General features: G+C 37.4%; 1 protein-coding gene across 1 annotated transcript in view; it reads left to right on the top strand.

Annotated features, from left to right (window-relative positions):
• Nucleotides 1-13251, top strand: part of QSER1 (glutamine and serine rich 1) — a 42466-nt gene that overhangs the window by 17988 nt on the left and 11227 nt on the right. Inside the window, exons 4-7 of the mRNA XM_039233368.1 lie at nt 3417-3745; nt 4699-4815; nt 5648-5781; nt 6044-6261. Of these exons, the coding sequence (XP_039089299.1) occupies nt 3417-3745; nt 4699-4815; nt 5648-5781; nt 6044-6261 (798 nt within the window). The remainder of the gene's footprint in view (nt 1-3416; nt 3746-4698; nt 4816-5647; nt 5782-6043; nt 6262-13251) is intronic.

Here is a 13251-nt window from a genome sequence, read left to right as displayed (position 1 = left end):
AAGCAGTCTCCAGGCTCAGAGCTGTCAGCACAGAGCCTAACTCAGGGCTTGAACTTAGGAACCACTAGGTCATGACCTGAGCCAAAGTCAGCCATTTAACGGACTGAGCCACCCAGGTGTCCCAGTTATACGTTCTTTTAAAAGAAATACTTGCTTTGGTTTTTATTATGGACAATTTTCTCTTTTTTTTTTTAAAGTTTATTTTTTTTATGTTTATGGGGGGAGTCACAGGATGTGGGGGAGTGGCAGAGAGAGAGAGAGAGAGAGAGGATTCTAAGCAGACTCCGCACTGTCATTGCAGAGCCAGATGCAGGGCTTAATCTCATGAACTGTGAGATCATGACCTGAACTGAAATCAAGAGTCGGACACTTGACTAACTGAGCCACCCATACGCCCCTAAAATTTATTTATTTTGAGAGGAAAGAGAGTGCATGTGCATGTATGAGTAGGAGAGGGGCAGGGAGAAAGAGAGAGGGAGAGGATTCCAAGCAGGCTCCATACTGTCAATGCAGATCCTGAAGTGGGGCTCAATCCCATCAATCTTGAGATCATGACCTGAGTCAAAGTCAAGAGTCAGATGCTCAACCCACTGAGCCCATCAGGCACCCTTGGACATTTTCAAATATAAACAAAGATTGGTATAATTAAACCAATTTATGTATCACTCAGTTGTTGTTTTTTAAGTTTTTTCAGTGTTTATTTTTTTTGAGAGAGAGAGAACATGTGCATAGCAAGGGAGGGGCAGAGAGAGGCCGGTACAGAGGATCCGAAGTAGGCTCTGTGCTGACAGCAGTGAGTCCAGGGAGGAGCTTGAACTCAAACAGTGAGATCGTGACCTGAGCCCAAGTTGTATGCTCAGCTGACTGAGCCACCCACACGCCCCGATCACTCAGTTTTAATAGCCATTGATGTGTGGTCAGTCTTGTCTCATTCCTCTTTTTAACTACTTCCCAACCCCTGATTATTTTGATGAAATATTTCTTCTCAGAATCTGTTAATATCTTCCCTCCTGGAGAATAATAGACTTTTGAACACTAGAACTCTTTCAACAATGTGTATAGTTTTCAGAAGGGAAGCTTTGCACTTTTTTTTTTTTATGTTTATTTTTGAGAGAGAGACAGACAGACAGAATGTGATCAGGGAGGAGCAGAGAGCGAGGGAGATACAGGATCCAAAGCAGGCTCTAGGCTCTGAGCTGTCAGCACAGAGCTCAATGCGGGCCTTAAGCCTCCCAAACTGTGAGATCATGATTTCAGCTGAAGTCAGACACTTAACTGACTGAGCCACCCAGGCACCCGAGCTTTGGACTTTTCTAAAATTTTTTCCAAAATATTTTCTTTTTGATGATATTATCAATGGAATTATATTTCTGAATTCTTTTTTTTTAAGTTTATTTTGAGTGTGTTCATCTGAATGGTGGAGAGGCAGAGAGAGAGAGGGAGAGGGAGGGAGGGAGAGAGAAAGAGAGGAAGAGAGAAGGAAAGAGAAAGAAAAAGAATCCCATGCAGGCTCCATGCTGTCAGCTCAGAGCCCCACATGGAGCTCAATTTCACAAACTCTGAGATCTAGTCAAAATCAAGAATGGTACATTTAGCCAACTGAGCCACCCTGGCACCCCCCACCCCCCACCCCGCCTGAATTCATTTTTGGATAGTTCATTCCAAGTATACAGAAATTCATTTAGGGGTGCTTGGCTGGCTCAGTTGGTAGAGTATGTGACTCCTGATCTTGGGGTTGTGACTTCAAGCCCCACATTGGGCGTAGAGCTTCCTTTAAAAAAAATACAATTGATTTTTACATCTTGATCTTATACTCTGAAAACTTGCTGAACGTACTTATTAACTCAGGTTTTTTGAGATTCCTTTGGATTTTCTATATACAAGATCATGTCATCTGCAAAGAGAGATTGTTTTATTTCTTCAGACATCTTTCTTAGGGGAAAGCATCTATCTAGTTTTTTACCATTAAATATGATGCCAGCTTTTATTTTTTTGTGGATGCCCTTTATCAGGTTGAAGTTCCCTCCTATGATTAACTTGTTGAGTATTTTTATCACAAAAAAGTGTTTAAATTCATGATGCTGAATTTTGCCAAATGCTTTTTCTGCATCTAATGAGATGATCCTTTGGTTTTTCCTTTGTTATATTAATATAATGATTGACTGATCTTTAGATGTTAAAACCCACTTGGACATGATGTATAATTCCTTTTATATGTTGGTTGTTTTCCTCTTATTATGTTTAAGATTTTTGTGTTTATATTCATGAGGGATACTGATCCTATTGGGGTTTTTTGTGTGATGCTTTGTTTGATTTAGGTATTGGAATAATATGGCTCTATAAAATAAAGTGGGAAGTGTTTCCTCCTATTTTTTTGGCTTACGATGGATTGATATTAATTCTTACTTAACTTAAAGTTGGTAGAATCTGTTTGTGATCCCATTTGGGCCTGTGCTTATCTTTGTGGGATGCCTTTTAACATTTTTTATTCTCCTTATTCTTGTTGGTTTGTTTAGATGTTCTATTTCTTCTTGAGTCCTTTTCAGTAGTTTTCATTTTTCTAGGAATTTCTTCTTGTTTGTTGGCTTACAATTTTTCATATTATTTTATAATCTTTATAGTTCTTAGAGCTTTTTCAAAGTATTTTGGGATGTTGTTTTCCTTTTCCACATCCAATTGGCTTTTCTTCTTTTAGGAATTCTTCACAGCTTTGGTTAGCTGACCCTTCTTATCTTGCATCCCTTTTGTGTCTCTGTTCTAAAATTTTTTTTTAATGTTTTATTTATTTCTGAGAGAGAGACAGCATGAGCAGGGAAAGGTCAGAGAGAGAGGGAGATACAGAATCTGAAGCAGGCTTCAGGCTCTGAGCTAGCCTTCAGCACAGAGCCCGATGCTGGGCTCAAACCCACGAACCGTGAGATCATGACCTGAGCCCAAGTTGGACGCTTAACCGACTAAGCTGCCCAGGCACCCCTAAATGTTTTTTAATGTTTATTTATTTTTGAGAGAGAGAGAGAGACAGAGAACGAGCTGTCAGGCTCCAGGCTCTGAGCTGTCAGCACAGAGCCCACCGCGGGGTTCAAACTCGCAAACCGCAAGATTATGACCTGAACCAAAGTTGGACCCTTAACCCACTGGCCACCCAGGCTCCCCTCTGTTCTTAAAAGAGCATTGTGCTACTTAATGGACTTAGGGGTAAGTGTAGGTTGATGGATGCTCTTAGTCTGATTGTCATCCAGATGTAACTCTTATCACTTTGTTTCTTGAAAATTTACAGCCATATTTTAATTTCTTACTGTATTGTTCCTTGTTTCAGTTTGATGGTAAAAATAATCAAGTCTTTCTTTTTAAACTGTTCAGATCTTACTCAAAACAAGTATTTATTTGTATTACTGATTTGCATTTGCTTGATCTAGTTTCAGAAGCCCTACGAGTGGCAACTACTAGCCCAACTGCCAATACTACTGGTACTGCTACTACTTCCTCTACCACTGTGGGTGCAGTTAAGCAAGAACCTCCCTGCTCTACTTCATCTGCAATAAATATCCTGGAAAATATAAACTCTACAGAACCCCCAAAGCCCTGCGAACTTGATGGTCTCCCTTCAGACCAGTTTGCAAAAGGACAGGACACTGTTGCCATAGAAGGCTTTACAGATGAGGAGAACACAGAAAGCGGAGGAGAAGGCCAATACAGAGAGCGTGATGAGTTTGTGGTAAAAATAGAAGACATAGAGACTTTTAAGGTGATTTAAATGTTCACAGGTGTAAAGGTCATAGTTTAGTGGGTGTGTCCTATACTAAGCCTTCATAATGACCAATAGTATACGTCTAGCTTGAATTGCAAAAAGTTATATTTTTATAGTTATTCTGTTTTAATCTAGATAATAAAATCAAAGTGGCAAATGTCAGATATTTTAAAAAAAAATTTTAAATAATTTTTACTTTTTTTGAGTTTTCCATATGTATGACTAGTCAGTATGCTGCATTTAGGTACTAGTAATTAGAGCAGTTTTGAAATGTTAATGTTTTTCAAAGCTCCCAACTCAATTGTATTGTTAAGGGTTGGAGAAAAAGGTTTGTTTTTTTTTTTAATTTAAAAGTTTAAAGAAAATAACAGGAATATAATGTAAACACAGAATTTATTTATTTTCACAATTTCAAGTTGTAGAACCATAGATAGAATGGTAAATTTCATGCCTGACAATTTTAGCTGTTTTTAAGATAATGTATTTTTTCGGTTTTTGTTTTCTTGCTTTTGATTTTAGTTTTGAATTGTGGTGGAGAGGAATGGCATTTAAAATGAGGCATGTAATAGTAACATTCAAATTGTCTATATGCCTTCCATTTACAGTTAACTACTGTTAATAGTTTAGCGTATTTGTTTCTGGTCTTTTTGAATATATACATACTCTTATAAAATTGTACAAATAATGTATCAAAATGTCATTAGGGGAAAACTTTCCAGTAGTTATACAAAACAGTAAGGGACTAGTGTGCATATTGGTGTCCTCCCTATTTCTGGAAGAATTTTAGCAGAGATTGAGTAGCCAGGTTATAAAAATTATTGCAAAAGTTCAACTAGGTTAAAAAAATATATAGCTACATAGGTCATTCATTTTCCTTTCAGTTCTAAGATTCTATAAATCTAGAATATATTGCCAGGTTTTTTTAATGTAATTGATTCCACATATTACAGGAGTCTTTGAAAACAGGAAAAGAACCCCCAGCTATTTGGAAAGTACAAAAAGCTTTATTACAGAAGTTTGTTCCTGAAATTCGAGATGGACAAAGAGAATTTGCTGCTACAAATAGTGTAAGTAAAATGCACAGGGCCTAATGCAGAGCTCCAACTTGAGAATTATGAGATAATGTCCTGAACCAAAGTCAGATGTTTAACCAACTGAGCCATCGAGGCACCCCTAAATTTTTTTCAATGTTTATTTATTTTTGAGAGAGACAGAGACAGAATATAAGTGGAGGAGAGACCGAAAGAAGGAGGCACAGAATCTGAAGCAGGCTCCAGGCCACGAGCCGTCAGCACAGAGCGTGACACGGGGCTCAGACCTTGAGATCATGACCAGAGCTGAAGTTGAACACTTAACCAGCTGAGCCACCCAGGCGCCCCTAGATGCCCCTACATTAAATGTATTTTATATTGAGTATTTCTGATATAAAATTTAATAATCAGATACTCTAATAGTCTGCTTTTAAAATAAAATCAGTATGTAAATACCAGTTTTTAAAAATTAAATCACTTTATACTAATACATATATAACTTTTTTAAAAAAATGAATTAGTTATTATCTGTAAAAAGTTCATATGGAATTGGGGTCTACTGTATTGATTATTCTGCCAATCGAACATCCTTATTAACCAGAAGACTTACAGAAGTGTTTCTTTTGTACTTAATGTAGTTATTTAACAGCATTGAGTAAGTAAACATCTGATGATTAGCCAGTGAGGTTGCTTCTATGTGAGAGCTTGCAGTCATGAGTGAGACAGATCATTTTTATTGAGGGTGAAAAGTAGCTTGGCCAGAACTGCATTTTGAAAAACTTAAAGAATGCTAAAGTAATAGTCAAGCCAACAAATATTTTATGTATAGAATGTATAAGTATGTAATTCAAAGTGTTTCTTTCCTTAGTACCTTGGATATTTTGGAGATGCAAAGAGTAAATACAAAAAGATATATGTGAAGTTCATTGAAAACACAAACAAAAAGGAGTATGTCAGAGTGTGTTCCAAAAAGCCAAGAAGTAAGCCTTCACAAACTATCAGGTATTTATTTTCATATGTAATATATATATGAAAGGCTTATTTTTTACAATATCTTTTTTGTTGTAAGTTAATTTTATTTTAGTAGTCTCTGCACCCAGCGTGGTACTTGAACCCAGAACCCCAAGATCAAGAGTCACATGCTCTTTTGACCAAACCAGCCAGACACTCCAGCAATGTTTTTTTTTTTTAATTTTAATTTTTAATTTGTTTTTAATTTTTGAGAGATTACAGGTGTTAATGAAGTTTATTTGTAACATTGCAGAACTGTTCAGGCTAAGCTAAGTAGTAGCAGTAAAACTTTTGATCCTCCAACACCAAAAACTACAACTACAAAAGCCCCTTCTGTGAAACCCAAAGTTAAACAGCTGAAAGTAAAGGCTGAGCCACCACCAAAGAAGCGGAAGAAATGGAAAGAAGAGTTTTCCTCATCCCAATCTGACTCCTCTCCTGAGATCCATTCTAGTAGTACTGATGATGAGGGTAAGTTCTCTATGAAGTGAATACCTTGATAACTTTAGATTACCTATATGAACAGAGAGAAGCAGTGATGTTCACAATTCCAAATTATTTTATTTCTGTGGAGATTTATCTACCCAATGAAGTTCTGCCTAGGCTTTTATAAGAATACATTTTAAAAAATAAATACATAGATACATACAAAAGTTCACTTTCCTTGAACACTAATTGGAAGTACGCTTTGCCCACACATGCAGCCCCTTGTAAAGTAGAAAAAATGGTGAACTGAAAGAAGACTGCTGTGAATTCTCACCATAGTAATGCTAGTTATCTCACCTCTTTGGGTAGGATGGGGATTAGATCAGATCATTTATACTGAGTCTATAGTTCTAAACTTCAGAGTCTATGTTTATGCTAGAAGAAAAGAGTAAAATGAGCCTAGGAAGCAGCAACTCTGAAACTATAGTTAATAGGGTATAATAATGTATACTTCTATGTATATAGAATATATTTGTTGTTATATAATATAATGCAAACTGCTGGATATCTGCCACTAACCAACCAGTACCCTTGACTAAGCTAGGTGACCTCTCTGTGCCTTAATTTTCTCTTTTATAAAATGAAAATGATAAAATAGATCAGACTTTTTGACCTTCAAACCCTTTTATACTCTTAAAACTGTTAAAAGAGACAAAAGAGCATTTTCATTGGCTGGATATAGATACAGGTATATTAATTTATTCAAAGCTAAACTTGAGATAGTTTTAAAGCACAAGAATATACTAGCACACATTCCATTAGCCATCAAACATGTTGTGTAATATAAGCAAGAAATACAAGCAGTTCATTCTAGAGCAAAAGTCGGCAAACTGTGACCAATGGGTCAAATCTGACCAGCAGTCAATTCTTATAAATAAAGTTTTAACTGGAACACAGATTCGTTTACGTATTTTCGTATAGTTGTTTTTTCTACTACTGCAGCAGATTTGAGTCATTGCTACAGGAGAATATGTGACCATTAAAGCCTCAGATATTTACCACCTGACCCTTTACAGAAAAAGCGTGGTGACCCTTCTAGAGCATAAAGTTGGACATAGGCAGAAAACGTTGAAGGATGATAGAAGACCCAATGTGCCAAGCAAAAGCTGAAAGCCTAGGGTCCTGTAAGCAAGAGAGAGTCCCTGGAGGGATTTCAGTAGGAGCAACATGGTATCATTGGAATTTGTATTACAGGACCTCAGAGTTCAGGTATAAACTGAAAGTCAGAACCTAAGTTGTAGCAGTAGAGATGGAAGAGGGGGACACATAAGAAATTCAGGCTGAATGTAAATGATGAATTGTGTGTTGGGAGTGCTGTTGAGGTTGATGACCAGGTTGGATTCTGACATTACAAGCTCACTGCTTGGGAGCTCATCTTAAAGCTTATTTGATCAGAAAGAGAATCGCATGGGCATCTTGATTTTGGCTCAGGTCATGATCCCAGGGTCGTGGGATCGAGCCCAATGTCAGGCTCTGAGCTGGTGTGGAGCCTGCTTGAGATTCTCTCTCCCTCTGCCTCTCTCCCCAGCTCAGGCTCGCTCACTCTCTCTCTAAATAAAATAAAAAATAAATAAGAATAAAAAAAATAAAAGCTACTTATGAAGTATGCATGTCAAAATTTATAAAGAAATTCTGTGCTTAGGGCCACCTGGCTGGCTCACTCTTGATTTTGGCTCAGGTCATGAACTCATGGTTTGTGGGTTTGAGCCCTGTGTCAGGCTCTGCACTAACAGCACAGAGTTTGCGTGAGATTCTGTCTCCCACTCTGCCCCTCCCCCACCCCAAATAAAATGAAAAAAATCTTTTACTTTTTTTAAAGATAAAAAAAAAGAAATTCAGTGCTTTGAGTACAAATGGAAGGCAATACTTGCAATTTTTGTAGTTTTCGTTCCTGTCTACGGTTTAGAATGGAATGGTTTGGGTTCTGAATTTGCACACAATTACACCACTTCCTTAAATGACATTCAAGATGAAATTTTTCTTTATTGGTAACTTGAGTTGCCACTAGGTGTCACTAATAGGTAAGCATTTTTATTGTTTCTTAAAAGGCAGATATTGATAATAAACAGATTTGTAGCCTGTTGGTTTTCAAAACAATTTGTTTTAAGACATTTTTCTAATCTTCAGGTTTATTGAGGATTCCAAAAACACTTGTATTTTTGTGTGCTATATCTATTGATATTTACCAAATATCTATTAAAATAAATTTTTAAAAAATTTTTAATGTTTATTTATTTTTGAGAGAGAGCATGAGCAGGGGAGGGGCAGAGAGAGAGAGAGACACATACAGAATCTGAAGCAGGCTCCAGACTCTGAGCTGTCAGCACAGAGCCCAAGGTGGGGTCTTGATCTCATTGCTGTGAGTTCAAGCCCCACATTGGGCTCGGCTTGGACATGAAGCCTACTTTAAAAAATAAAATAAAATACAGGGTACCTGCATGGCTCAGTTGGTTAGGTGTCTGACTTTGGCTCACTTCATGATCTCCTGATCTCCTGGTTCTTGAGTTCAAGCCCCATGTTGAGCTCTGTGCTGACAGCTCAGAGCCTGGAGCCTGCTTCAGGTTCTGTGTCTCCCTCTCTCTCTCTGCCTCTCCCCCACTTGCACTCTGTCTCTCTCTCAAAAAAAAATTTTTTTTAATCAATAAAATAAACCCATTACTCATTAACATTTTTAACAACTGTATTTTCCTAAACAAATAGGAAGGGTAGCATTTTCATGTTTGCTTCTACATATATTATTTTGGCTAATGTATAAAAAGAAAACCCAGTCTTAGATAGATTTGTAGTTGGGAAAGGGAAGAATATTATAATTATCTTTTCAGATAATTATGGATATTTTTATTATTTGATACTCAAAAGTGTTTTATAAACTTTACAAGTAGTAGTTTCAATTCCTCATGCTTATTACATTAAAATCTATGGTTTCCCTTACCCCTTGAATGTATCTTTAATCCATGAATGATTTTGTAACATTATCCATTCTTCGAATGAAAATATCTGTTAGTTCATTGAGGCACATATTCCATTTCATTTTTTTCCACATTTAAAAAAAATTATGGTAAAATATATGTAAGATAATATTTGCCATTATAGCCATTTTTAAGTGTACAATTCAGTAGCATTGATTACATTCACACTGTTGTGCAACTATCAAAACTACCTATTTTCAAGGCATTTTCATCACACCAAATAGAAACTTTGTAACCATTAAGCAATAATTTACCATTCTCACTTTCCCCCAGTTGCTGGTAATCTCTAATCTAGTTTCTGTTTCCATGAATTTGTCAACTCTAAATATCTCATATAAGTGTATCTCTTTTATTTCACTTACAATGTTTTCAAGGTTCATCCATGTTACAGCATGTTTTTGAACTTAATTGCTTTTTATGGCTGAGTATTATTCCATTGTAAGTTTATCCATTATATGTTTAGCTTTTTGAGGAACCATAAAACCTTTAAAATACCGCAATGGTTACACCATTTTACTTTACTGCCAGCAATGCATGGGGTTCCAATTCCTTCACATCCTCACCAACATTTGTGGGTTTTTTTGTTTTGTTTTTGGTGGGTTGCTTTGTTTTGTTTTGTAGCCATCCTCGTAGGTGTAAAGTGGTATGCACTGAAGTTTTGATTTGTAATTTCCTAACAACTAATGATGTTGAGTATCTTCAAGTGCTTACTGGCCATTTCCTTAATTTCTTTGAAATGTCTGTTCTGATCTTTGGCCTAGTTTTTAATTAGGTCATTTCTTTTGTTCTTGAGTTGTTGGAGTTCTTTATATATTCTAGATATTAAACCCTTATCAGATATATGATTTTTAAATATCCTATTCTATTGATAATGTCCATTGATGCACAAAAGTTTGAAATTCTGGGGCACCTGGGTGGCTCAGTCAGTTGAGCATCCAACTCTTGATTTTAGTTTGGGTCACGATCCCAGGGTTGTGGGATCCAGCCCTGCATTGGGCTCCACGCTCAGCATTAGAGCCTGTTTAAGATGCTCTGTCTCTCAAAAAAAAAGTTTGAAGTTCTAATGAAGCCAAATTCTCTAATTTTTCTTTTATTGCTTAGACTTTTGTTATTATATTTAGAATCCATTGCCAAATACAAGGTCATGAAAATTTTCCTCTATATTTTCTTCTAAGAATTTCATGATTTTATTTTTTTTAATTTTTTTTTAACGTTTATTTCTGAGACAGAGCCAGAGTGCGAGCAAGGGAGAGGCAGAGAGAGAGGGAGATACAGAATCTGAAACAGGTTCCAGGCTCTGAGCTGTCAGCACAGAACCCGATGCAGGGCTCGAACCCACAAAAAGAGAGATTATGACCTGACCCAAGGTTGGACACCCAACCAACTGAACCACCCAGACGCCCCTCATGTTTATTTTTTTGAGAGAGAGACAAACCATGAGAAAGGGAGACACAGAATCTGAAGCAAGCTCCAGGCTCTGAGCTGTCAGCTCAAAGCCCAACATGGCTTGAACTCACAAGCCAACTTAGAAGCCACGTGATCACAACTTGAGCCAAAGTCGGAAGCTTAACCAACTGAGCCACCCAGGGGCCCCTAAGGTTTATTTTTGAAAGAGAAAGAGTGCATGTGAGTGGGGTAGGGGCAGAGAGAGAGGGAGACAGAGGATCTGAAGCGGGCTTTGTGCTGACAGCAGAGAACCCAATGCCGGGCTCCATGAATGAGATCATGGCCTGAACTGAAATCAGACACTCAACTGACTGAGGCACCCAGATGCCCCTAAGAGCTTCATGATTTTAGCTCTTATATTTAGGTCCTAAGTTTTTACAGTGTAACACGAATATTACCACTGATCTCGTCATTGATCTCCTTAAGTATTGTAATATTGTCAAGCACACAGTGGTAGATACACATTTTCCAGAATTCTAATTTTCATTTGAAACCTCAAATTTTGGGGGTTCTTGGCTGGCTCAGTCATGGAGCATGCAACTCAATCTCAGAGTTGTGAATTTGAGCCCCACGGTGGGTATAGAGATTACTGAAAAATAAAATCTTAAAAAAAAATGAAACCTCAAATTTTATCATCATTGTTAGTAAATGCCATTAATTGTTTTCCTTGAATGACAGGTTTACTTCATTAATTTTTGAGAGAATGTCTGCCAGATACCCAGTCTGAATAGGCATAGTGTGTCTTTGAATCACTCTTTCAAATGAAAATGGTTGTCCCAAGGGGAGAAAAGTGTCTAGTTCATTTTGTTAGTCAAACAATTGCATGGATGTTCTTCCTGGAGATAACAATCGTAGTTTATAACAGAAGTGCTTTATTTGTACCTCTAAGTTATCACACAGAATATTAAGACATTTACTCAGAATAAAGATTTAATATAATTAATCGTTTTTACTGCTTCATGAAGGACTATTTTTTTTCATTGTCTTTCTAATTAATCTCTACTTAACATGGAGCTTGAACTCAGGACCCAACATCAAGAGTCACATGCTGTACTGACTGAGCCAGCCAGAATGTTCTTTAAAAAAATTTTTTTTAGTGTTTATTTATTTTTGAGAGAAGACAGACTGTGAACAGGGGAAAGGCAGAGAGAGAGGGAAACACAGAATCTGAAGCAGGCTCCCAGCTGTGAGCTGCCAGCATAGATCCCTGCGTGGGGCTCGAACTCACGAACCGTGAGATCATGACCTGAATCGAAGTCAGATGCTTAACTGACTGAGCCTCTCAGGCGCCCCAAAAAAGAAAGGTTTTAAAGGTAGAGAGGGAGGGGCGCCTGGGTGGCTTAGTCGGTTAAGCGTCCGACTTTCGCTTAGGTCATGATCTCGCGGTTCGTGGGTTCGAGCCCCGCGTCGAGCTCTGTGCTGACTGCCAGCTGGGAGTCTGGAGCCTGTTTCAGTCTGTGACTCCCTCTCTCTCTGACCCTCCCCTGCTCACGCTGTCTCTCTCTCTCTCCTAGAAATAAATAAAACATTAAAAAAAAATAAAAAAAATAAAGGTAGAGAGGGAGTGGAAGAAAGGAAATTATTAGCAAAAATCCATTGTTTTAAGCAAGGTCACCCTCCTAAGTATAACAAAAGGGGTCTATCAGTAAATTTCTTAAATTTACTGACCAGGAAATTCCCATGTTGACTGGATAAAGGTTACATTTCTGGGGGTTGAAACTACAGTTAGATTAGGTATTATTAAGTCTTGGTTTAATGATGTGCAGCCTTACCCTAAGTGACATCATTTTGGGCCTGTGGTTCTTTTTTTTGTTTTAAACAAGTCATGTATTTGAATCCAAAAGGTTAAAATTGAGACATTTCCAATTTTGAAGTTCTTGACATTGAATTTGAGTTAAGTTTTCCCTATGTATGGGCTGTTTTATATTAAAAAAAAATTATATATGCCTTGGCTCTAGACCAGAATTTTACAGTAATTTAAGTGTAGAATTTAAAAATAGATGACTATATATTAACTCCTATATTAGATGTGTTGTGTAATTTCCTTAATCTCGAGAAACCATCAGTTCTGGAGTAGTACCGCCTGGCAGCAGATGTCTGTAGTGGGGCCAGGGCAGAAAAACAGATTCCTGTGGGGCTGATGTTTACCAGTACTGGGCTGGTATGAGGCTGTAGAGTCACCTGGGAACCTTTAGAAGCGTAATATCACGACTGCTACCACCACCTACCCACCCACCCCCACCGAAAGATACTGTTTTAATAAGTCCAGCAAGCTGATTTGTTTTGTTTTGTTTTGTTTTGTTTTATGAGCTCTAGTGATTGTGATGTGCAAACCAGCTGTGAGAATCTCTAACCTGAGTGTTTTTATGAGACTGATGTGCTGCCTCCTGCACTAAGGAGGCACCTTAACCTGGGTGTTTTTAAAAGCTGAAGGGGAGAAAGTTGAATTTGAAGAAATTTTATCTACAACCTTTTATCTGCTTATCAGCTCTTTTTACAAATGAAAGTGTTTTTAAATTTATCAGGAAGGATATTTAATATTTCATCTTTTCACTCTCTC

The sequence above is a fragment of the Hyaena hyaena genome, unplaced genomic scaffold, assembly GCF_003009895.1.
Source record: "Hyaena hyaena isolate Hyena2069 unplaced genomic scaffold, ASM300989v1 scaffold_74, whole genome shotgun sequence".
Lineage (NCBI taxonomy): Eukaryota > Metazoa > Chordata > Mammalia > Carnivora > Hyaenidae > Hyaena > Hyaena hyaena.
Note: the sequence above shows the minus strand (reverse complement) of the source record. Positions and strands in the feature narration are given on the sequence as shown.